The sequence below is a fragment of the Argentina anserina genome, chromosome 5 (assembly GCF_933775445.1).
Source record: "Argentina anserina chromosome 5, drPotAnse1.1, whole genome shotgun sequence".
Classification (NCBI taxonomy): Eukaryota; Viridiplantae; Streptophyta; class Magnoliopsida; order Rosales; family Rosaceae; genus Argentina; species Argentina anserina.
Window position 1 is genome coordinate 19849607 of NC_065876.1, and position 26754 is coordinate 19876360.

The 26754-nt window shown below is 36.2% G+C and overlaps 1 protein-coding gene across 1 annotated transcript; it reads right to left on the minus strand.

The window, feature by feature from the left end:
- Nucleotides 1–608: 608 nt before the first annotated feature.
- On the minus strand, nucleotides 609–26754 carry LOC126793161 (UDP-glucose:glycoprotein glucosyltransferase). Its single transcript, XM_050519604.1, has 37 exons — nucleotides 26507–26754; nucleotides 24601–25047; nucleotides 24358–24511; nucleotides 23477–23648; nucleotides 22248–22321; nucleotides 15740–15836; nucleotides 15513–15625; nucleotides 15263–15378; nucleotides 14125–14182; nucleotides 13423–13575; nucleotides 13143–13241; nucleotides 12895–13032; nucleotides 12485–12553; nucleotides 11576–11658; nucleotides 11286–11448; nucleotides 10701–10835; nucleotides 10511–10610; nucleotides 10330–10424; nucleotides 10092–10204; nucleotides 9794–10004; nucleotides 9435–9503; nucleotides 9168–9313; nucleotides 7610–7711; nucleotides 6956–7103; nucleotides 6143–6199; nucleotides 5931–6061; nucleotides 5765–5853; nucleotides 5300–5649; nucleotides 5115–5204; nucleotides 4179–4243; nucleotides 3490–3592; nucleotides 3227–3385; nucleotides 2998–3138; nucleotides 2803–2846; nucleotides 2068–2182; nucleotides 1385–1537; nucleotides 609–1216 (listed from the first exon to the last, which is right to left on the minus strand). The coding sequence occupies exons 1-37, from the start codon at nucleotides 26644–26646 to the stop codon at nucleotides 1040–1042; spliced, it is 4869 nt and encodes a 1622-aa protein (XP_050375561.1). The 5' UTR covers nucleotides 26647–26754; the 3' UTR covers nucleotides 609–1039.

The window sequence follows — 26754 nt, forward strand, 5'->3', positions numbered from 1 at the left end:
AGGGCTCTGATCCGACACGAGAGAATTTTCATTTTCCAATTCAAGGATCCAGAGAAGAAAGCCAAATTCTCAACGGTGTCCCCTAATACTATAATAATACTTCCATGTTCTTACTAGCAGATTATGATGGTAAATATAACTCCCCGGAGGCCTGATTCTGCTGTTGCACCTAGTACTGGTTGATATGTTTTGATCGGAACATGTCTAGGGGGGTTTGGGTGCAGACTTCTCTAATTGCATCACATTAACATCTACCAGCTTTTACCCACATCTCTTAATTTTATTTATTTATCATTTTACCTTACTAAACCTTATGTTTATTTGTGAGAAAATGATGACAGAATGATAAATCTCATAATTTAATGGTAATCTCTGCTCGCAGTAGAGATAAGTAATATACGAAGGCTGCCCGTAATATGCTTTACTATTATGCTCTTGGTCAAGATGACGCACGGCTCTCAACTATGAAAGCATACTCCATTAGCCAGTTACAATTTAAAGACTAAAAGTTCCATCAAGTTGATGAAACTTGATGGAACTATTAAAGCAAACTCCACATAGCTGTATTCTAACATTTGATCAAAAAGGGGGGAAAAACGTCTCTAGTGTCGACTAAAGTAAATACCATTCTCTTCCAGCCATTTTCCATTGGAAGACTAAATTACTGCATTTAGTCTCGAAATAGTTTACAAAATTTTCTGTACTGTTGATAAAAATGATTTATATGAGATCAATCTACTACAAAGATCTAGGTTCATCTTAGGCCTACGAAGCAGGAACTAGTGTAGTAGGTAAGAGCAATACAATGAAGCACCTGGGAAGGACGTAACTTAATTTGAAAACCATACTCGAACCTGGTCAGTAGTCTCACGCTCTTACTGCCAACAAAGATGAGCAAGAATCTCGTCTAGAATACATGATCACTGAGTGTATAAGGGTAGTCACCTTGAGGTCATATCCTGTTAAAGTGTACCCTGGTTACCCTAATCTTTCCAAAAATTGCTCTACTTTGAGTGGCGCACACTGTAGGCTACTTCATTCACAGTTCTGCCTTAGATTCCAGATCTTCTGATGGTGGACTGTCCATCACTGACCCTGATTGATGAAGATCTAGTGGAGGTTCTTGGATTGCGACTTCATCGCCTAAGATTTTCGCAGTGAACTGCCTAGCCTCCAAATCAAGATCTGGCCACTCGGAAACTATTCTTCTAGCACCCTGCAATTAAAATGAGACACACCTTAAATGGCATTAAAAGACAAAAAAAAAAAAAGGCAATGACAATATAAAAGGTGAATTTACCAGCCTGACGGATGCAATTCCTCAGTGACACAACAATAAAAGTGAAAATAACAATGAAACAAAACCAACGCAAACCAGATCTACCTGGAGCTTGGGTTCCTTTGTCATTGGGTTGTTGCATAGATCGATGGTTTTTGCTTTGGATTTAGTGGCATTACCACACCATGATTCACACCACAGCCATTCTTGTGGTAATGAAAATATGGGCACTGTATGTTGAGCATAGTTTGGAAGATCCTGAAATATCAATCACGACATTTAGTATAAAGCATGATGAAATAGAAGTACATTGAGACAATAAAAGTACCTTGGGTCCAAGTCATTAGATCAAAACAAGACTTTCTGTTTAGCATGATTTCCCCAAATGAAATTAAAGTATATTTATTATATTTTTTCTTTTTGAAACTTATTGCATTAGGCACACTTCTCTATGCAATACCTAACTTCTGGTTGCCTCCAGATCTGATTGGCTTCCCACCCACCCCACGAGTTTTATCATACAATATCAAACTCAGGTCGCCACATTGATCTTTTTCTTTGAAATGCTAAGAAAATAGAACTCATTGACTAGACAAAGGCCTCCAGAAGTGAACTAAATCACATTATTTCTTGCCTCATAAATGCAAATAAAACAACGGATAACTAGTAGTCCTTGAACATACAGAAACATTCTCAGTAGTTTCATGCACATCACAAGAGTGATTAGAGTAATTAAATGCATAACATTGCAATTATTGTAATTGGGAAGTATGAACTTAATCACTTGCCTGGTCCAAATTCGATAGACTGTTTGGGTCCTTACTAAGAGTCTCGTAGAAAACTCTTAGATTATCTCCGGCTGCAGTCTCTCGAAATTTTTTCAAATCAACGACATACAAAGCACTGCAAAAGATCGACCAATCAACTCCGCTGGTTTAACTTAGGATAAATATAGAATACTAATTTGGATATATATAGAATACTAATTTGGCCACGAAACAAGATCCTTTTGTCCAGATTGATGAAAGTAGTACAATATATCATGGTAAATTAGGTTAGATGTTTGAATCTCCAAATTGATGAAAGTAGCATGATTTATCTTGGTAGATTGGATAAGAAGTTGGATTCCCAACAATTGCAATACAATCAGACCAAATGTTGAGTCTTCTGGTGTTAAGATTGTGAAACCAATAAATAGAAAGAAAAAAAAAAGGATACACAGATTTAAGAGACTGAAAGATTGATAGGATAAAAGAGTGAGCATGTGGTCGACAGTAAAGCGAAAGCAGCTGTTAAGATTGTGAAACCAATAAATAGAAAAAAAAAGAAAAAAAAAGAAACAGATTTAAGAGACTGAAAGATTGATAAGATAAAAGAGTGAGCATGTGGTCGACAGTAAAGGGAAAGCAGCAGAAAAAAACAACATGCATCACTAGGGCTCGCACCTCACAATACCCATCATAATAAAACAATATCATCAGTATGTCATACGTTTGAACAGTGTCAATGAAAGGATGACTGACCTTATATGATAAGACCTTCCCCGTAAATGTTCTTTCCAGAAACCCTGTTCCAGAAAGAAAAAAAATACATAAAGCAAGGACAATGAATCATAATCAAGGAAAACTAATTATGTGATTACAATTGATATGTTGTGGGACAATGAATTAAAGTTGACGAAAGGAAGAGAGGAAAAAAAAGATTATAACGGTAAGTACTTGTCTCCAAAACCGATATCCATCCATGTCCTTGTTGTTGTCACAGAAAGGAGTATATGCCAGCGGTCTTCCTTTTATATCCATGTCATAGAGCTCTCCCATGTCTGCCCTGACGATCTGATCTGCATCAACGAAGATGACCTGCATGGAATGGCGCATGTCAGATATCAATTATATCACATATAGATGAATAAGCAACAACGATGGACGAACTATCTAATTTTACAACCTTTTCCAAAGAAAGGGGGAATATAACATCAAGGAACAAAATTTTATAGGCCCAAATAATGCGTTGCTTTTCTTTTTGCTTGTGCAACCATGTAGGCCACTTGTAGGTAATGAGCTGAAACTCAAAGCCATATTCATCAGCCATCCGTGGAATCACATCCTGCACCATTTCAATGACCAAACGTCCATGTTAATCAATCTCGATTCATGTCAACAAGCAATAGAAAACCATAATATACATACAGCTTAAAAATAACTTCCTACCTTGAACTGGGGAGAAAGATAATTCTTTATGAACCAGAATTTAACAGGACGACGGGTGTTCTTCAAGACACTTAAAATCATGATTTTCAAAAAGCGTTCGTATCTGGCAAAATATAGCACAATATGTATTGATAAGATTGCATACATATATAGAAGAAACTGGGTTTTAAATTGAAGCAGAACGAAATATCATACCATGAGGATGAAGATGATAATTATGATGGTGAATATTTAATATTAAATTTAAATGAAAATTATTTATAACAAATAATATATATTATTCGGGATATATCAATTAATTATTTTGTCCAGGTAGTTGAGGTCATTTTAACTTCTGGTCCTGTAGTTTCAGTCAAGACAATTTCAGTGCTGTAGTTTGCTAGACCACACCATCAGGAATCAGATAACATGATCTGAAGAAATTGAAAAGTTACCGAGTAGAAAATTAGAATAAGATGATGATCTCTAGTCTCTTTCATCAGAAAAGATGTGGATTATGATATGAATCGGACTATCAAGCAATAGCCATCAGTAAAGTACTTATTCTATAAGTTAAATAATCCATATAAATTTTATTATTTCCATATATAGCTAACTGTATATAACCGTGGACTTCATTATCTACCACATCAAGTATATAAGAGGAATGACAAGAGAAGCAGACAAAAATACAAGTAAGAAAGACTCACAGGTGTCCAGAAGCAATAGAAAATATATTTATTGTTTTTCCCTGGCGCCCACCTTTTCCTCTCTCCTAAGTAGGGAAAATCCAAGGTTGTCATTATCCAAATTCACATTAGATAAGCATTCATAAAAACTTAATAAATAAACCAGATTGATTCAAATCGAAATGGTATAGAAGTAACAGAACAGATTGAACAATCATTAGACAATACAGTGATGTGAAGTTATACAAACAATGGTACAAGAGTATGAAGAGAACTCAAGGAAACCATACTAAAATACATTATGCTACATAACAGAGAAGAATGATTGTTAAAATGGGATAAATCATTTTTAATTTAAGAAGACAAATTTGCCATCCACTAATCTAATTGAAGGCATGATAATTTACAAATCAAAGTTTGGTAGACATGATGACAATTTTTGGGCCGAGAAAAGTAAGAGTGCTTTTGATGATGTTGAGGGTGAACAGCATGTCATATTGGAAATAAATGAAAAAGTACGGCGCTATCTTCAGGATTTTGTGTTAGACATATCAGTGCATATACTAGATTGGAGCTTCAATCTCTTAAAGAGGACGTAAAACATTACGTAGAAGACTAACAAATTAGTTGAACATAAGGTGAACCATAGGCCAAAACAATAAAGAATTTGTCGCTACAAGCAATTATATCACCAAAGAACTTGTTTTTGATGCAAGAATAACAGAACACTGCAATCCATTGTGAATCTGACCAACAAACCATTTTAGATCTCTCGATCTAAAAAGTAAATCACATAAGTTTCCTTAATGTCCCTTCTGAGCGTGAATGCTTTATCAATTATATGAGCCTTAAATCTAACACATGATGAATTTCAGTTGTCCACTTATACAGAATACCACCAATATTAATTCAAGCCTTAAAAGATGAAAAGAAGTACACCATACAAAGACTACTCACCAATGAAGTACATCCACCCTGCTTTGAGTGGTCACTGACACCAATGAGACCAGAAGCCCATTTTATGAAGTTGGAGTTCCAGCTATTTCCCTATGTAAATATAGAGACAATCAACTAATAGATTAATTTTTCAGTACAGAAGTAGGAACTGCAACGGAAAATTCTAATTAATAATAAGCACTCACCTCTGTAGCATCCTGTGTCTTTTCATTAACATCAGACAGCAGCAACTTCTCATTCTCCTTCCCCTTTTTCTTTTCCACTTCCAGGTGAACTACCGTACCCCGCAAATCATTAATAGTGATACGTTTGGATAATGTCTTGCTGTGACTTCCATCATCATTATCTTTTAGGACATATAGCTCAGAACTTCTTCCTGGAGCAAGTTGTAAGTACCAAACACCAGGAGAGACTTTCATTTGCCAATAACCCAGATTCGCCATCACAAGAGTATCAACCAAATGAGGTGCACTCTTGGTTCCGATAATTAACTGAAGGCCTCTAGGGGGATCATGGTCTTTCTCAGAACAATGACCTGATCAAGATTTCGAATCAGTACATAGGAGATAAAATGCAATTCCCCATTGCTAACTTAGAGGAAGACTACTAGCTAGTGGCAAGTAAATGCTCTCGATGAAGCAAAATCATACCCGTTAAAACAAGAGATTCAAGTTCAAAAACAGCTTGTAATGTCCGTGTCTCACCAAGATTCTCAAGCAAAATATTATCCAAGTCATGCCTGTGTAATAGAATAGAAGAAAAGCGCAAGTTAAAAAAATGAAGTCCAAACATGAATTGGTCGAGGACAAAACTTACACTGCAATAACAGGCTCAACAAGCCATGGATCAGGAACATCAAGATTCATAGTGAGGGTTTTCGACAGTGGCATGTTTGCAAAAAAGGCTTTTGGCCCATTTACTGTGTAGTCAGTGCTGCTGAAGTCATCCTGCAAAATTTGAGACAACTGAGAGTCTAAGATGCGGGGCAGATTAATGGAATCAAAATAAGAATTAGACATCTGGCATACCACTGTCGGTACTACAAATCTGTAGTAATTCTTCAAAGGAAGATCAACAAGAGAACTCTGCATAATACACATGTTAGAACAGAGAGGATGTTGAGGACATTTACAGTACTGGACTAGCTAGAGAAACGTATTATTAAGCCACATCTGAATAAATTAAAAAAAAAACAATTTACTGTGATGAGTTCTAAAAATGAGCCAAATCCAATTATGCAAGATCATTTAATTACTAAGCACAACATGATTAAGATGTGGCCTCAAACTTACATTTGGATAATGATTAATGCCATCATCAATCCATTATTATTCATTCATGTGTTTGGAAAACTATTTTCCGTATTTTGCAGATGGCCAGGACATTGACTCTATTACTGGTAAGGTAGCCTATAACACAACATGTATAATACTTTCAGATTCAAGTGGTTATTGTTGGTGGTGAGCCAGATGTCTGGAATGATGAAATATTTACTGTTTCAAATTTCTGCTACAGGCTCGCCAGTCACCACCAACAATCACCACTTGTAGCAGAAATTTGAAACAGTAAATATTTCATCATTCCAGACACCTACAGCATATGACATGCAGATAATAGCCCTTATATATTTTGCCAATAGAAAGCATAATATGACTAGACAAAAAAATGCCGTAGGGAAATTCGAGTTTCTTGTTTGACTCCTATATTAAACCAAAGCACTCATAGACTGCATCAGAATAAACAATTTGAGAAAACAAAAAACAGAAGCAGAGATTGTAGAACAAAAACATGTTACTTAGAGACACATAAATCAAGAAGACCTATTGAGCATACTGTCTCACCAACGGATTTAGGACAATTCTCATGCTTGGCTGAACATATTTCCATAGAACCCGAAGAATTGATGATAGCTTCTGGCCAGATGGACTTAAAGGATCAATAACTGCATCTATATGAATGCTAGAATTTTCATTGTTCAGAATGATGGCACTGAAAAAGAATGAAAACAAGGTGTGCAGGTTAATACATATGCTAACATTATGAATCATGTATAATCCGTCTCAATATAAACAAATAAACAGATATGGAAAAGTAACAACTGGATCCGGTTTATCTTTTTTGTTAGAACCGTAGAACGTACAATGACATGACAACTTTTGATATTATTTTTTTCATTATAGTACATTCAAATAATTCTATCAACAACCTTTCCTTTGGACATAATTTGATAGACAATATTTAAGAAAATATCCAGCATATAAAATTTTTGTAATTATTTTTTATTGCGTTAACTAATAAGCTTACCAAATCTGTACCCAAAAGGAGGATTAATTATTAAGAAAAGAGACAAGTCAACCAAACAGAAATATTAATTGATGATTATTGAGAAGCAAACCGATAATATATATACTTAGGCATCCAACACAACAATAATAGAGCTGTATAGTCGTTTCACCCGTAGATTAATCTCCTCAAAGAAGATACCCAGTGTTTACCTATATTCTGCATTCAAAACTTCAAAGCGTGCACCTTCAGAACTTTGATCCCGCATTGCCATTGAGGAAGAAACAAACATGATAGTATCACTAATGAATTTGCTGTAAATACCATTGTAAAAGTCACCATTAGGCATGGAAAAAAAAATGAACATGCTTATAAAATTATCAAAAATTGAAGTGCGAATAATGTGATATAACAATGTATATCACATGTTGAGTGAGAAAAATATACTAGAATTGTTAACTACGAGCCAATACTGTTAAGCCAGCAGTTCAGAAAATGTAGCCCATTACTTGTATAGCTCTTATTGCAGACCAAATTTGACCACTCATTATTCTTCATAGGTATGGCCAACCCAAAAAAAAATATTATCTCCCCAGTTCATATTATCACTACGAGAAATTCTCAGTAAGCACAAGTAATTTTGAAAATTAGAAACATCTTCAGTCACCCCTATAGACGCGAGTTAGTCCCACTCACTGATAAATTGAATTCAAGTATTTGCATCAAACAAAATTTGAGGACAGATGCAAATTGAAGACGACCCCGTATGAACAATTAACACCTCAATTGACTCCATATAATTTTCAGCACCAACTTTAAAAAAGTTTTAGTTAATTATGGACCTAAACTCTAAGGCACGATACAAAAAGGATAAAATTTAAAATGACATTCTCAAAATGAAAAAAAAAAATCTTGTAGTGAATCGGTCAACAAGTTAGTCAGAGAAACAGAACAAGCACAGCAAACCAAGAGAAACAACCACAAAGAAAAGAACACAGGAACACATATTTAAGGTGGTTCAGCAAATAGCTTTGCCTACATCCACCGGACAGAAACACACTTCCACTATATTAATAATGGGTACACAAGAAAGACTAAGAAAACAAGGACTCTCTTCTCTTCCTATCTTTCTCCTCTCTGCCCTCTCTCACCCTCTAACCGAGAATGGAACACACTATGCTCTTTGTCTCTGTGATGCCTAAACCTAGAGCATAACCCCTCCTTATATAGCCATAAGGACAAACATGTTTCCTCACCAAATAGGAATCCTATTCCTAATAGTGGTAGGCTATAAAGCCTCCTCCTTCTACAAGTAAACTATCATCAATAAGGATTCCCTATCCTTACTGGAACACCATACTCTAAGAAACCATCTTAGGAAAAACACATGGGCTGGAAACCCAACAAAAAAGAGGATAAAACTTCAACTATGCTAGTGCACATTACTTATTGAACATTTTGGAACGCTAGGCCAAAAGCACATATGAAAAGCCAGTATCTGACTCCATAGTCATTTCGTGCAGTAAACATTATAATCTGTTTTCACATACATGTTACTGAAGATTACACAGGCATCTCAAATTTAAATGCACCGAAATCATCCAGAAGCCATTGTAGGAGTACGACATTTTTCAACAGTTATAAAAGCTGATACGATTTCAACTTAAATTGCAGCTGTTTTAAGCTGTCAATAAAGAAAATATCTGCAGCTAAAGAAAGTAACTTCTTCATGGGAGAAAGCCAGAAACTAAGCTAGTAACATTAACAAACCTTGTCAGTGTGTCTGGATCCACATCCTGCCACTTCACTTCTTCTATTATTTCAACAATATGCTTTATTCTCTTTGTAAACTCCAGAGACTCAAGAAGATTTAGATCATGGCTCAACAATGAGCTTTCGTCATTTACAACTGTCACCTGCCAGACAAAGAGGCATCGAAACATTTCATCATGTAACAAGATACCAAAGCTATCTTTGTTGGATGAATAAATTAAAAACGAATTCCAACTAGGAAAGAAGTTCATAGATAAGGCTCACCCGTCCGTTAGTAATGACGGCATTAACACCAGACTCAAGGCCAATCTGCTGATATAAAAATTGTGCCACCTGAACACCATAAACAGTCATAATAACATTTTCGCAACAAAACCAGCAATACTAATGTCAGCATTTGAATCAACTAACAACTATCAACTAGCAATACCAATGATCAACTATCAATGAAGAGCTTGGTATTTCTGACTAGACACAATAGAATTTGAATATTTACACAATCACAGACACGCGTGCGCACCCGCACACACACCCACAAGAACTAGAAAGCAATTAATGCCTGAAAAGGCACAGATAGGAGTATGCTCCAAAAAGAACAAAGAACATATTTAATGAAATTTTACCTTATTCGAGTGTTTTCTGAATTCCTCAGAAGATAAGTGAGCAAGAGTTGATTTATAGGCCTTTGATGATAACCCATTCGTCTCGGCCAATTGAAAAACTTTATCTATGAATGCTTGAGTGCTCTCCGCACCTTGAGACGGTGCAAGCATGTGATTATGTTCAAACAAGGAGCACACATCATCCAAGTAATGTAACAAGTTTTTCTTGTGGCTGCATAACAGCACTTCAAATCAACATCTGTGCAATGAAGCAGTGACTTGAAATACTTCAACAAAAAGCATTCATATATTTTCACACCTGTGCAATGAAGCAGTGACTTGAAATACTTCAACAAAAAGAAGAGTAGAAAGATCAGCACCCTGATTGACATTGAAAAGTACTCCCACTCGAGCCCTTTCAGACCCATCAATCTACAGTAAAGTGAATTTCAACATGAAACAGTAGTAACAATATGCTGCTAGTGTACGTGGCAAAATGATGACAGAAAAGAATTGATATTTAATTTAATAGACTAGTATCGCAATCCAAAACTTACCAGATAATGCAAGGCTTCATGAAGCAGCTTCATCCCTTTCTTTGATGCAATATCAATGACTAGAAGATGAGTCACAGGTTTTAAATCATCCACAGCTGGGAGGAATCAAATAAATCACAGGTCAGGAATAACTGAGGTAAACTGTCGAACAAATTAAGTCTTCACTTAAAACCCAGCTTACTTTCTGGAGAATGCAAATAACTAATGTCATTGAAGACACCTTCCCCTCCAAGAACAGATGTGCCCAGAGAAGTGAACCTTGGTTTCCCACTGTTAATAATCTATAAGAACATGTTAACACAGAATGATGTACCACCATGATACAAACTAAACCATCTCCCAATGAAAATAAAATATTGAACAGCAATCACCTGTGGATTATAGCGAGTAGTACCACTTTCTGACAAAAATTTGTCAAGAACATCCGTTTGAGAATTTATATGGCCATAGTATACTTGCTCCTGTATTCTGGGCATTTCATCATTCATGGAATTTATAAGAGCCTCCTAATCAATGTAAACCAGAAAGGCTTTTAGTTTATATATCCAGGAAAATAGAACAAACTAAATAATGACTAAATTAAGTATATTCTTACGGACTAACACCAATATAGAGTGCTATATAGCTAACAATAAACAAAAATATGAAAGTAAATCAGGAAAAGATTAAGATCTTGGGTACATTTCATTTTAAGATTGTTCATTAATCATGAAACTTTATCCATATAACAAGATATTACTGTGTCCAATATATCCATCACAGTTCAGTAATCATCTAAGCCCCATGATCTATGGTCTAATGCAGTTCCATGAGCTAATTGATGTGATCACTTTTAAATCTTCCCTACCTGGAGAATCCCTTCATTCAGTCCAAGTTTGGGTGGTGATTATTCTACTTCAAATCCTTAGATAATGAGACAAAAATGACAACATGAACCAAAAGATTAGAAACAACACCTCATTAGAATCCAGCACAAGTCCATTCATCAGCAAGCAACACTGCAACTTGGACAATCCCAGCTTAAAGACAAATATGGTGCTTTCATGTGCAAGGTCTTTGTAAGTTTGCTCTTTCTCCAGCTTCAGTAGTATGCCTTGAGGCGGAGATTTCACCTTTGGTCTGCAACAGGTGAACAAGAACATATTTCAGGGCTCGAAATAATAATGACAAATAAAAATAGTTTATTCGATAGGAAATTCTCCCAAAAGTCCATGTACAGTCGTGATATATTTATCAATACACTTACAAGACTGTTTCTACAAATGCTCCTTCTACTTGGTGCATCTCAAGCTCATCAGCTGAATCAGACTCACCTCGTAATTTATTTATCTGCCATGCATAAAGAATCAATTAGAGTGATCTCAATAAATAAGATTCAAAAACTTTTGTTTTTCTTTTCTTTGGGTCAATGACACAAATTTTATGAATGTCTTACCAGACTAAATTGGAAGTGTCACTATACAACCAGCAGCATTAATTCACAATAAGTTGACTACGAAATCATCAAAATTACAAGAGCCTCAATAAATGTATATGAGGCACCTACTAATATTAAGATCACTCAACAAACGAGTCTAACATGAGGCTTATATATTTTCAATATCAACACTTCCCATCTACTGTATTCCTTTGACTTGGCTGCCTTCAAGTACTAACTCATATAGTAATTTTGATTGCACAATTGTGCATGACAACTCTCTGTCTGTGAGCAAACTTTCTCGTAAATACTTTAGTACTTTTCAACACATCATGGACTGTTTTCATGCCAACTATTCCACCAATTTCTGTTCATTCATTTAGGTTTTAAGTTATAGCCTTTTATCGATTGTAGCACAAATTTGGAAATATATCACCATGACGGATAAGAAACAGATTGACCTTGATGTGAACACTTTGACACATTCATGTTAGTACTTGTTAGTACACATTCATGAACACTTTTACAATCATGATATATCTCAGTTTTACTTCTTTTTTTTCTTTTCTTTTTTTGGTGGTAACAAATTTTGTTAATCATAGACAACGGAAGAGAGGAATAGAGATCCCAACAAGTCAACAACAGAATAAAACAAAAAATTTCACCAAATGCTATATTTCCATTGTACCATTATCTCATTTGGAGGCACATACGATTGAAGCAAAGGAACGCACTTACATTGCTCAAAAATTGGAAAGCTGTTTGTATTCCATGATTTTCCTTGATATAAATGAAGAGGCGTATTATCTGCAAAAGAAAATCTATCAACAAATGGAAATAGAGAAGGTGGTAGACACATCATATAAAATTAAATGATAAAATGATTTCTGTCAGGTCCTAACTGCTTAAGCTTTTGGGGAGTGGTAATAAACCGAGAAATCTCGATACAAAAGCAAGAAATCCTTTTTTGGATTCACCACAATAGCTTCAGCTCAATATTATTAGTTGAATTTCACATCAGGCTCAACCAATAGAGAGACCAGAATACAAAATAATTGCTGGCTATTCCTAACAGTAACAGCATTCAGTGAAGCATAAAACAAAATTATAGAATGAAAAAATAACAAGTGAATAGGGGAAAAAATTACCGAGGTGGATATATCATCCTCAATATTATTATCATCACTGCTAGTATGAATGTGCTGGATCAACTTCGAAGAATACAGTACAACCCCAAATCTCATGGGAAAGTTGTTCTCATACAAAGAAATGAGCATATCAATGGACTGCAGGATTTGAACAGCATAAACCATCAGAATAAGTATCAGTAGCAAGATAACATGAAACATGAAACCTAGGTCAAATAGTTAAAGAAGTTCAAAAGGCTATAACTTTCCTGAAGACCACAAACAGTTGATGGATCAATAACAGAAACACCATGGAAAAGGTTTTTCCGTATATAACGTAGCTGTCCAGGGAACACTGGCATCAAAATCTACCAAAAAAAAAAGTTAATAAATAGAATTATATATCCATCAATTTATCAACGTCTCATGCAGTACATTCATTTTAGATATATTCAAATGTCCTTACAGGAGAAGCGCAGCATGTGTGTGCACGCGCTGGGGCAGAGAGAGAGAGAGAGAGAGAGAGAGAGAGAGAGAGAGAGAACCCACCTCTTTAAGATTGCTCCTCCATCGCTTATACATAGCATCTTCTTCCAAGTTATTTAAATAATGAACATGACTCGAGCGAAAATCTACACGAAACATATTAGACTCTGAAGGAGGCAGAGTCAACAGGAGCTTCCGTGCAGTGCTATTAGGTATCTGCAATAGTTCATAGTATCAGTAATTACACGCAACCAAGTTATGACAGGATACACTGAATAAGATTGATTAAAGCTATTATATATCGAATTCAAAATTAGACTTAAAATGTATCTCTATTCAGTCCATGACATTTTCGGGTGAAAGCTATAAAGGAGACATTTGCAGGAAAGTCAATTAATCACAGCCCTATACCTACAACATTTTCAAATGAGATACTTAAGTTTCAACAAACACCAAGAAATTAAGAAAGAAGGGATTGTTGGTCAGAGAATCGACAAAAAGAAGTTCGCAAAAAAAGGAGACAACAGTGAGAAAAGAGTTGCTGACCATGTCTGTTGAGATCCCATATTGAACAGTATAGTTCAGATGTAATACAAAAGTGAAAAAGAATCAGGAGAGCTAATGACCGTGTCTGGTGATATGATTAATTGAACATTTTAATTCAAATGTGTCTAAGAACGCGCTTAATCAGAGCCTACAGGAAAAATAGTATGCTAAACATCTATGCTTTCAAGCTACAAATAGCTAAGAGTGAAAGACATTCACCTTCAACTTTGAGAAGTGGTCAGCCAATAATAAATCCTGATGGACCAAGTCAACCAACCTATAAAGACATTTAAGAAAAATAATGTCAGAAGTTAAACAGATTAAGTGGAGCACTATACTTGCAATAGCTGAATGATCATTGGATAATAGATAACATGTGAAGTAGAGCAGAAAATGTAAATCGCAACTGAAGCACATTCTTCCAGAGAAGCTCACTTAACCATTTTCCACAAAGCATGGGCAGAAAAATTAATAATTTACATTCACTAGAATGGAATGCCTCTTTGTAGTTTGACAGTTTAAAGGAAAGAATCTTGGATGAAATAGAACTGATGCATGTAAAGCGAATAAGGAATCCATTTCAAATAATATACAATTATAAAAGGTATGGTAGCATTAGCAACAAGAATGCCAAGACATACATCCTAAGAGATAGCAGACTCCAAATGCATGTGTAGCGGGAAGAAAGAGATTCTGAATGATAACCACAATATTTACAAAGGGAGCCCAAAGTCTAGTCCTAATCCCACAGGGAATTCACTATGTTCCCAATTTGTAATTCACTAGGCATTAATGTCTGTCATCTCTTATGTTAGATTGAAAAGCATTTGTAGTCTAGGGTCTTTGGCTGATTGCTTAGCTCTATTTTTCGTGGACTCCTTGTCAACCTTGCCTTACTGTGCTATACTTGTGTTTTGACTTTTAAATGAAAGCTGTTTCTTTTCGCAAAAACATGAAAAAAAAACTAAATAAAACACATGATTCCATAAAAGAATACATAACTTTACACATTATGTATTTGCATGTACATGAATGCAAAGTCATTATGCTAAAATACCCAATAAAAATGGCCATTACGTAAAATTAATGTTCTACGGTTGAAAATGATGGTATGTGATGGTATGTGATAACATACTAACTCACTAAGATAAACAAATAAAAGAATTGATTATATCTATCACTTAATTGGTAATGCCAGAAATATTTGTTAAGACAAGAAATCCTATGAAAATTCATACTGATGAGAACCACAAGAACCGACACTAGGTAAGAATGTGTGATTATAGACTAAGAAAACCCCCAATATTCTTCAGTGTGAAAGGATGCAAAGGATTTCAGTTAGAGAAAAAGGTATTACAGATAAAGGTCAATTTCTTCGATATTGATTAAAGCACCATTCAGAGCCATCAAGGACTTTCCAGGTGGAATCATTCTCTGGTTTGCAGTAATTTCATCTTTAATTGACTCATTGAGCTGCAAAGTAAAAGGTCAGTTAATTCAAGAAAAAATAAAACAAAATCCATACAGTACAACAGAATTACAGTTAATGAGGAAGAATAGCTAGTTTCCCATTCATATCAAATCTAAGTTCTACAAGGATACTTTACCTTCATGCGAGATAAGGAAGAAACAACACTAGGAAAGTTTTGATTAATTTCCTGCATTGACTGCAAAGGATCAGTGGCTTGCACAATCCTCTGTGCAGTTTGATGTCCCAAATCTGTTGAAAAGAGTACAGTTAGCTTTCTGTAGCTTAAGCAGCACTATAAGTATCGATAGCAAAGTCTATCATTTACCCTATGTAAATATCAATAGTAAATTTTAGATTGCAGACCTTTCAGTTCCCAAACATCAAGTGTATCAGATACTGTTGATGACAAAAGATAATCCCTAAACGCCATTATCTCTGATGTGAGTTCCGGTCTACGCTCCTGCAGGTGGAAAGACAAAAATTAACACTATTTAGGTACAGTGACACTAAATATCTGATGTTCAGAAACAACAATAGCATATGTACAAAATATTATGACTACCATCAACCCTATCTTATGTGGTGGACCTTGGATCTTAGCTGGACAAACCCTTACAGTTCGCAAATGGCATCCTGATTTTGATCTCATGACTGATGTGATTGATAAGATGGCATTATGGGTCAGAATTTGTGGCTTACCTGTTAAGTATTTCAGGGATTATACAGTTGCAAAAATTGGAAACATTCTTGGTGATGTTGTCCGTGTTGATCCCATAACTCTTGGTCAAGCTAGAGGCAAGTTTGCTCGTGTCTGTATTGAAGTTGATTTAAGTAAACCTTTGCGTCCTTTTGTTGAGGTTGAGTCCATTGCTTATAATGTTGTTTATGAGGGCATCTCTATGATTTGCTTTGAGTGTGGTTGCTTTGGCCATCCCAAAGATAAGTGCCCTTCTGTGATTGTTATGCCTAGTCCCCCTAATGTTGTTGCTACTCCTAATGTCTCTAGTAAGGATGTTTTAGATTCTGATATGAATTATGATTCAATGACTGCTGCTGATGATTGTCATGATATTTCTTCTGTGATTAAAGAAGACATGGGGCCCTGGATGCTCATGAACTATAAGAATAAAAAGAAAGCTACTCATTCTGGCAATTTTGGTAAGAATCACTCTAAGGGATCTAGATTCTCTATCCTGCGAGAAGATGAAGCAACTGTTTCTGTTGAAACCAAGACTATTAGCGACAATGATATGAACACTTCAGTCCCTTCCATTGTCAAACTCTGGACTAACTTTCAAGAGAAGCAATCAAAATCAGCTGCAGCCACTACTAATTCTGAGGGTTCTAAGAAAATTGTTTCCCCTATGAAGACTAATCCAATTGTCCAACGTTCTGATAAATTGAAATCTATTGATACAAAATTGGGATCTAAGAAAATCTTTGACATAGCCCCTATGAAGGATGCTTCAAATGTTGGTACTTGTAGTGGCTCTAAAATCTCCCTCAAGTATCAGAAAAGAAACAAAAGCTCTTCCTCCAATGCTCCTAAACAACAGTATCACATTTCTAAGAAACTTTCTTTTGATAATTGTGAGTCTGCTGGTTTTGAAACAGGAACTGCGGCTCTCTTTGGAAATCAGCCTCCTGAGGAACCTTCCCTTCTTGTTAATGAGGTTGTTCTTTTGGATACTGACATTCAAGGTGATGTTGCCTCTTCAGGTACTAATGCTAAATCTGCCGATTTTGCTGATATGATTTCTGCTAAAAATAGCTTATTAGAAAATACTAATGGCTTGCCTTCCACTGAGTTGGAGGGCATGGCTGATGATTAATTTGGTCCTTTTGACCTCTCCTTTTATGCTTTTTATGATGTTTAAAGCCTTATTCTGGAATGCTCGGGGAGCTGGCAGTGAGAACTTTAAAACCGCAGTTAGAGATCTGATTAAATTGCATTGTGTTGATATTTTGGCCATTTGTGAGCCAAGAGTTCAGTTTTCTAGAGTTAATAAAGCTTTCAAGGATATGGGTTTGTCTGATAATATTATAGTTGAAGCTAGAGGGTTCTCTGGTGGTCTTTGGCTTCTTTGGGATAGAAACAAGGTTCAGATTGATTACATTGATGATAACTCTCAATCCATTTCTGTGAAAATTTCTATTCCTGGTAAACAGCCTTGGCTCTTCATTGTTATTTATGCTAGTCCTACTCATAGTGTTAGAGCTGGTTTATGGAGCTACCTTGATCAATTAGTTGCCTCTGTCAATCTCCCTTGCACTCTTATGGGAGATTTTAATGAGCTGGTCTCTGCTGATGACAAGAATTTTGGTCATCTCTCTGGTCGATTTGTTGGCTTTAGAGATTGGGTGAATAGAAATGGTATGATTGATATGGGTTTCCAGGGCTCAAAATACACTTGGAGTAACAACAGGATCAAGGAAAGATTGGATAGAGGTTTTTGTTGCCCTGCTTGGAGAATTTTGTTTGCTGAAGCTTTCATCAAACATTTGCCAAAAACTAGATCTGATCATTGTCCCATTCTCCTTCAGCTTTACTCTAATAATCTTGTGAATAAAAATGATGTTCCTTTCAGATTTCAAGTTATGTGGATGAACCACAATATGTATGCTGATTTTGTTTCTAGTTCATGGAATTCTTCTTCTGGAGATCTGTCTAGAAAAATCTCTTACCTTTCTGCTGCTCTCTCTAAATGGAACAAAGATGTTTTTGGGCACCTTTTCCACAGGAAAAGGCATATCCTTGCCAGGCTTGGGGGGATTCAAAAGGCCTGTGATAGGTTTGAGAACCATTTCCTCCTTAAACTTGAAGCTGAGTTGATCAAAGAGTATGAAGGCATCTGTGAGCAGGAAAATCTTTATTGGAGACAAAAATCTAGAGATAAGTGGTTACAAGAAGGTGACAGAAACACTAACTTCTTTCACTTAACTACTTTGGTTAGGAGGAGGAAAAACAAGATTGAGGGTCTTTTTAATGCTCAAGATGTTTGGTTCACTGATTCTACTAACATGAAGAAGATTGCTGTTGACTTTTTCATTAATCTATTCTCTGGTCATTCTACTGAGGACTCAAGATTTCTGATTGATAGGTTGTTCCCTGCTATTGATCAACAACACATGGCAGCTCTCTCTCATCCCATCACTCTTCCTGAAGTTAAGCAAGCCCTCTTCTCCATTGGTGCTCTCAAAGCCCCTGGTCATGATGGTTTCTCAGCTATTTTTTTTCCAATATCATTGGAACTTATGCTCTGCTGATATTTTTCATGTTGTGCAAGATGCTTTCAAGAATTGTTCCATTCCTCAAGGCTTAAATCACACTATCATTACCTTAGTTCCGAAAGTGGAGGGACCTCAGCATATGGTAAATTTTAGACCTATCAGTCTCTGCACTACTATTTACAAGGTCATTTCTAAAATTATTGTTGCTAGAATTAGACCTTTGATGATGAATTTAATCAGCCCTAACCAAGTTAGTTACGTGCCTGGTAGAAATATCTCTGATAATATCATGGTTGCTCAAGAAATTCTTTTTAAGTTCAAGAAATCTTCTGGCAAGCAGGGTTTCTTTGCTTGGAAAGTTGACTTATCCAAAGCTTATGATAGGTTGAGTTGGAATTTTATTGAGATGGTGCTTTATGATGCTAAATTTCCTCATTCTCTGGTCAAATTAATTATGCATTGCATAAGCTCTGTCTCCTTTCAGATTAGTCTCAATGGTGAATTATCCGAGTCTTTTCAAGGTCAAAGAGGCATTAGACAAGGTGATCCCTTGTCTCCTTACATATTTGTGCTTTGCATGGAAAAACTTTCTCATTTGATCAATACCTTGGTTGATGATGGTTTGTGGAAACCTGTTAGAGCTTCTCAGTCTGGTCCTAAAATTTCTCACTTGTTTTTTGCTGATGACCTCATTTTTTTTGCCGAAGCATCTATATCTCAAGCTAATGCTCTTAAAAAATGCCTTGATATCTTCTGCGCATTATCTGGTCAAGCTGTCAGTTATGAGAAGTCTCTCATTTACTGCTCCCCCAATACTTGCTCTTCTACTGCTACATGTGTCAGTAGAATATGTGGCTCCCCGTTAACTAATGATTTGGGAAAGTATCTTGGCATGCCTTTGATTCATGAAAGAGTTAATCAGCACACTTATGCAGGTATTTATGATAAAGTTCAGAGCAGACTATCAAGCTGGAAAAGTAAAACTTTGAGTATGGCTGGTAGACTTGTTCTCATTCAATCTGTCTCTTCTGCTATCCCTAATTATGCCATGCAAACGGCTAGATTTCCTGTTAGTTTGTGTGATAAATTGGACAAACTAAATAGAGACTTTCTTTGGGGTGATACTGAAGATAAGAAAAAGATTCATTTGGTTAATTGGGAGACTGTGTGTAAGCCTAAAATTCTTGGTGGTTTGGGAATTAAGAGAACTTATGATATGAATCAGGCAATGCTTGCTAAAGCTAGTTGGAGAATCTGGCAAAATGATCCTGGGATTTGGAATACCATCTTTAAAGAGAAGTATCTTAAGCATTACTCTATTGTAGATAACAATTACCAGCCCCCTTCAGATTGTTCTAGCACTTGGAGAGGAGTTGTTCATGGTGCTCAGATGCTTAGGCAAGGCCTGAAATGGCGAGTTGGGGATGGTAAAACAATTAAGTTCTGGTATGATCCCTGGCTTACTCCTAATGCTTTAATTTCTCATGTCATTCCTAATGCTCATGTTGATCATAATGCCACTGTTTGTGATTTTTGGGATGATTTGGGTTGGAACATTGATCTTCTCTCTACTGCGCTTCCTGATGACATTGTTAATCTTGTGATCAATACTCCTACTGGTTTTGAGGGGTGTGGGGATGATGTTAAGATATGGTCTGCTACTTCTAATGGTATTTTCTCCGTTAAATCTGCTTACAACTCTATTTTTAATTTTGATGAGCCTGCTGCCCCTCACTGGAAGGCTTTATGGAGTTTTGATATTCCCCCTAAACAAAAAACTTTTCTTTGGGTGATTTTACACAAGAAGTTGTTGACTAATGAGCAAAGAGTTAGACGTGGTCTTGCTAACTCTTCCACTTGTACCATTTGCAATTCTGATAGTGAATCTTTATTACATCTTTTTAGAGATTGTTCAAGAGTAAAGGTTGTTTGGAGCTGCATTTCAAAACCTGCTGCTATTTCCAATACCTTTGGTTTAAATTGGCAGAGTTGGATTAGTGCTCAATTGAATTGCAAGTCTCTTACTCACAAAGGAATTAAATGGTGTAACTTCTTTGTTGGTGTGTGCTGGTTCCTTTGGAAGTGGAGGAATAAGGCGATTTTTGATCCTAGCTTCAGTTTTCCTTTCAACCCTGGGAAAATCATTACTGATGCTGCTGTTGAATGGAAGACTTCTACTCTTAAAGCTAAACTTTATCCTGCTTGTGATGTTCACATGTTCTCTTGGATCAGACCCCCTGAGCAGTTCCTTAAACTTAATGTGGATGGTACTAGAAGTGGTCAGTCTGGTAAGATAGGTGCTGGTGGTGTCATTAGGGATCATAATGGGAATTGGGTGTCTGGTTTTCAAATCAATCTGGGGGTTGGTGCCATTATTGAGGCTGAAGCTTGGAGTTTATACTATGGTTTGAAGTTGGCTCATAATCTTCACATCTCTAAGCTTGAGATTGAATCAGATTCTGCCATTCTAATTAACTTGCTCAAGAGACCTGATCTATCTCTCCATCCCCTTGGTTCTCTCATTGCTGGATGTCATCACTTCATTTCTTCCATGGATGAAACTAGGATCAACCACATCTTCAGGGAGAGTAACATGACAGCTGATTCTCTTGCTAAATGTAGCATTGATCATGCTCCTAGCTTATTGATTTTTGAAGACCCTCCTGTTCATGCCATTTCTACTTTTATGGATGATTTAGCTAATGTCTCTAGACCTAGAAAAACTGGGATTATTCTTTAGTTTGCTCTCTTAGTTTGTTCTGTTGGGCCTTTGTGCCCCTGAGTAACCAAAAAAAAAAAAAACATAGATAATAATAGTCTCAGCCTTCAGCTCATAGATAACATAACACTGTCATACAGCACATCGCACAATAAAACAAGAGCTTCCCTTGTGATTATGAAGAATTAAACCAGAATATTATGAAGGACGTGGAAATTTATTTGTTACCCATTGAGCACACAAATGTTTTTTTCATATACTTTTTTTTATTGCAATAACTATTGTAAAGAATTTATATATTACTTGTTTTATAAATAAAAAAATCCATAATTCGGTGAAGCTTTTGGCTTGCCTATATATATTAGTATAAATCGATTATGAATTCATCCCTTCATCAAACAGACTATTTAATGAGATCAAATTAGAGAGACCTGCCCTCTTAAATCGTTGCACTTCAACTGAAGCAAATACGAAAATAGTAGTATTCCAAAAAAGCAGGAATGTGAATCCCATAAATGAATGCGACTCATTTACGACCCAAGAGAGTCAAACTCATCTTCCCTTGCCTCTTCACAATTTTGAAAATTATACTCTCCATGAAAATGATCCAAGATACCACCACCAGTAAATCCCAAATCCAAGATACCACCACCAGTAAATCTCACAGTAATAAGACTAAACTTTGTTGCAATCCTCTTTTTTTCTTTTCAAAGAAAACGAAAAGATTAAAGTGTGGAATACAAACGCAAAACCCAAAATAAACACAGAATAGAACTTAGATATTAAAAAACGCCAAGCATTTCAATCAGTGCCAGCCTATTAATCAGAAACCAAATAAATAATCATAAACCCTTACGTCAATGCAAACACACAGAATTGAGTATTGTAAGCTCTATGTATAAGAGATGAGAGATGACTAACCAGAATTTTAGAGAATATAAATCCTCTGACTTCTTGGCTGAGATCTTCAGTCCGAGGATCTTCTAATGTGACACCTGCAACTCAAACCTCACATTTGAGGGGACTTTTCATTTCTGGTACTACAAAAGATACCATGAAGATAGTGGAGAGAAAATAACACGAGAAATATTTAGTCTCTGAATTTTAAAGTCTTCTACTTTAGACCTAAATTTTTCTTATTCAAATGGTTTGTCTTCTTGGAGACTTTTTTTTTTTTTGGCTAGCCTTAATCCTGTTACAATCCAGGGAATCTTGTTATATTTTGCCAACATACACCCAAAGGTGCTGCGGGTCACTATCCTTTTCCCAAAAGAATCTCAGGCTCCGAAAGAAAGCTAGGTTTCAATTCATCTCACCTCCCACAACTTTACACATAGACTCATCCAAGCCCTCAACTAGTAGTTTGATCAGGTATTCCCTTATATTCTCCGATTAATTTTAATTACAGCCATCAGTCCACTAATTTAACAATACTTGACAGATTGCTAATTGGCAAGTTGAACAAGACCAATTTACCTATTGGCTATGTAAATGATGTGTTTCTAAAATGACTTAGGCCAAAAACTATTCATGAGGAAGTTGACAGCGTAAAATTATATCACATGTCCTTGAAGTTTACACCTAGACTGTGTGCGGTCCCTTGGCTTCTAATTTGATCAAGCCAACAAACACATCCAACCAGCACTACATCTGCCTTTCTATAATATAGCTGATTCATCCCCTCTAGACTAGTTGTGATTTAAAATAATATTCAAAGCATAGTTTGTTCTTCAAAAAAGTGACCTTGCACCACTGTAATAAGATACTAGATAAGTTCAGGAAAGATATCTTTGCGAATGAAATTGAGATTTGATAAAGAAAAGTCAGCCACATAACATTGAGGACAAGCGATCCTCGAGAATTCAAACGACCTCAAGAACAACATATCTTCATTACCAGACTTATCATGAGACTACAACTATTCTTTTGGGGTGGGGGAAAGTAGCATATAAGTAAGGATGAACTAAGACATGTGAAATAAAAGAAGTCGACAGAAATTTAATAAAGAATTAAAGATAGAAAGTGGGACAACAACCATTTTTCAAATTGCAACAGGAGATTGGAACCAACTTTAGAAACAGAATGCAAACTTAAACAAAGTTAGAGCACAACATGGAATATAAAAAAACAGCTAGAATCACCTATCTTACCTTTCTTTATCATACTATCGTCCATGGCCTTGTATTCCATGTTCTTCAAAGCAAGTTCAACTCCATAACCACCCAAGTTTAACGAATTATTTACACCAACAGCACCGCAACGGTCAATCTCTGCTTCACAGCCAGAGGGCAATACTTGTCTAACCACATACTTAACCTTACCCTAGAGATTTTTAGGACAATGCATTAGCAAATAAATGAATAAATAAAAAGTGATAATACTTATCATGCATGCAATCTCACCCATAAACATATACCAAAACACATGCATATATAACGAAAAAGCAGAAGAGAAAGACGGAACCAGTACAGAGCAGATAAAACAGCATACTCCAAGCTAGATGATATCAGTGGTACACCACACATTATGTATCCTAAAAAGTAGGGGGAAAATACAGTAGACCATCTCTACTCTGACCACCCCCATGTTTACCACCTAATATTTAGACATTGTGTATTTCAAATGAGTACCCATATGCCTCTAAGATAAAAAATATATATATAAAAAATTAAAACGCTATGATATAAATCTTAATCCACAAAGGTTTTTCCAAGAGTGTAAATTCAGTCATGCACATATATGAATCTGCAAGATGCTTGAGCACACAAATGAATGGTCCAAACACAAAAAGAAAGCTAACAGAGTAATGTACACCTATGATCAAAACAATATATGCAGCTTAGAGGAAAACTTCCTACATAATCCCATCAACTTGAAATGAGCACCCACCCTACGGTCACAAATGCATTCATCTCTTACAATATAACTGATACCCAACCTTTGTTGTTTTAATTCAGAGACAACTGAATTATAACACAGTATGATCATCCACTCCAGCGCCTAAGAGGTTATAAAGGATGTAATCGTGTACCTCTTTTGCAGCTTCAACAAGGGTGACATGAAACTCTCTAAAGCAACCAGTTCCAAGAGCTCCATAAAGTATAGCAACTAGGCTTCCAACAGTTGAATCCAAATGGATGTGGTCAAATTCGAAGATTTCAGGCTGCTGAAATGAATCTCTAGAACTGAAACCAAGAAATATAAATTTAAATTGTGAATGGAGAGAGAGAGAGAGAGAGAGAGAATAGAGAGAGAAGGAAGGAGCAATTCTTACATATCTTTAGGACTGTAGAGCCAACTTTTTAAGTCTGCAGCATCAAAGAACAGAGCGCCTCCAGTATCCACCCAACAACATTTTCCATTCGGACTTTTGGGGTTTCGACCAACATCCAAAGGATCTGACTTTCTACTTTCAACATGGTCATTTGTTTCAGAATTTTCACTGGCATTTCTTGAATTAGTTTCATCAACCGGTGGGAAAGAAGAAAGAGACTCTTCAGCTAATTGCCTGTAAAGCACCAATCTTGGGGATGCAGATCTCAATGTAAGAGAAAATTCAAACAAATATGCCAATGGTCCACTCAAAATAGAGTGCCCATGTTTCAAAAAAAGATTTAGGCAACCCTTAGCATTATAAGAATCCAGATCATCCTTATCAGTATGATGCCAGACTTCAATAAATTCCCAAAAGTGTTCTTTCCGTTCTCTAGATAGCAATTCACTGCATAAGAAATGAAAGAAATGGAAACATGTTAGCCTCTAGCAAGCTACTAATATAATATGAAAATAAAATTATTGCAGGAAATGAATTTCAGGTTTCCAATTAGGCACTCCACTCTCCAGCTCCAAATTCAAACTTATCTGTAGAAGTGTAGAGCAACGAATGTTTTTCTCGGGCATAAACAAAGCTTCTGTAAACAATGGGATGTGATTCTGATAATCACAATAAGAATGATATAGAAGCAAAGACCTTTGCATATAGACACAACTTTTGAATGACCCTACCAAGCCTTCAAATAAAAGCTAATTTTACCTTACTGGTCCTACAAATTGTGACACAGCAGAAACCTGAAAAGGGTTCTACTACGACACCGACAGTGGGACTTTCGCAAAAAGTGGACTCTAATGATATAATTGTATCTCAAAATAAAAAATAAAAAAAATTGCTCTAAATTCTACCTCTTGGGTAGAATAAATTCCATGTGCCTAAGTTGAGAAGAAAATAGTGGATGCATCGTGTTTTCATGCACTTAAACCTATATTGAGGAGTAAGAAGAGAAACTGGCAAATACAATCCAAAATTCCACTACCTAACGGAAATTTCAAAACCATCATCTCTATTATGTTCCAGTAGCTCATTTCATATTACAAATGGTTATGCAAAAGGACATATGACAGAGCTAAGAGCGAGACAGCCATTGCTAATTTCTCTACAGAAGGTGTCATAATTATGGTCGTTGTCAGAGAAGGAACCAGTCATCAATTTAGCTTATGATTACAAGGAAAACAGGGGGCCAACAACCCGACAAAACAACTAGAGAAGATTAGCCCCATTGGTACATATATATAAATCCTCTAAACCAAACCAGACTACAGAGAGACAAGGTCTAACACTACCAGTAACATCAAATGTTAACAAGGTAGACATGTTACGAGAAACACTCCAATATATCTGTGAAATTATGCTTAACAAGATCATCCGCAACCATGTTACCGATAAAACGACTGCAGCTTATAATCCTTGAGCCAAGGGGATAAAGATCGTCACTCTTACACAACAATCCAACCGATGCTGAAAACAAACAGCCAATTTGACGCCAAGCAAGAGACCTCAAGACTCAACCGATCCCGACCTTTGCTAAAACCACGGATTCAGTCCCTAACATTCCGATATTCCTAGAACTTATGTGGCTCATTGCCATTGTTTCGTTACGTAACAACTGCACCACGTCATTAATTCCTATAAACTTCTACGATATTTCCTGCAAACCTCATTCTTCAACAGCTGTCGTCATTTTTGGCATTATATTCCTAAATCACATCTAGCTTATTCAGACTAACCATGGCTTCTTCAACATCAAAAACAAAATTCATAGCAGAACAAAAAAAAAATCAAGGCTTCAATATACATTTGGCAACAAACAATAAGAGTCAGATTGAGATAGATGCATATATCATACCCAGCTTCTAGAAGCAATGGAGTACCGGACCACTTGGCCCGGACCGCGACCTGAACATTCTTGGGCCTCCGATTCTGAGCTGAAGCCGAGCCGATCAAGCAAATCAGGACGATAAACGCGCAGGTTAGACGCGTCTCCATTTGAGATTACAGCACGCGAGCTCGGATCCTTCAGAGATCCAACATGGTTTGGATTTAGGTTTTGAGGTGAGAGAGAGAGAGAGAGAGAGACGACTGAACTGGAATGAA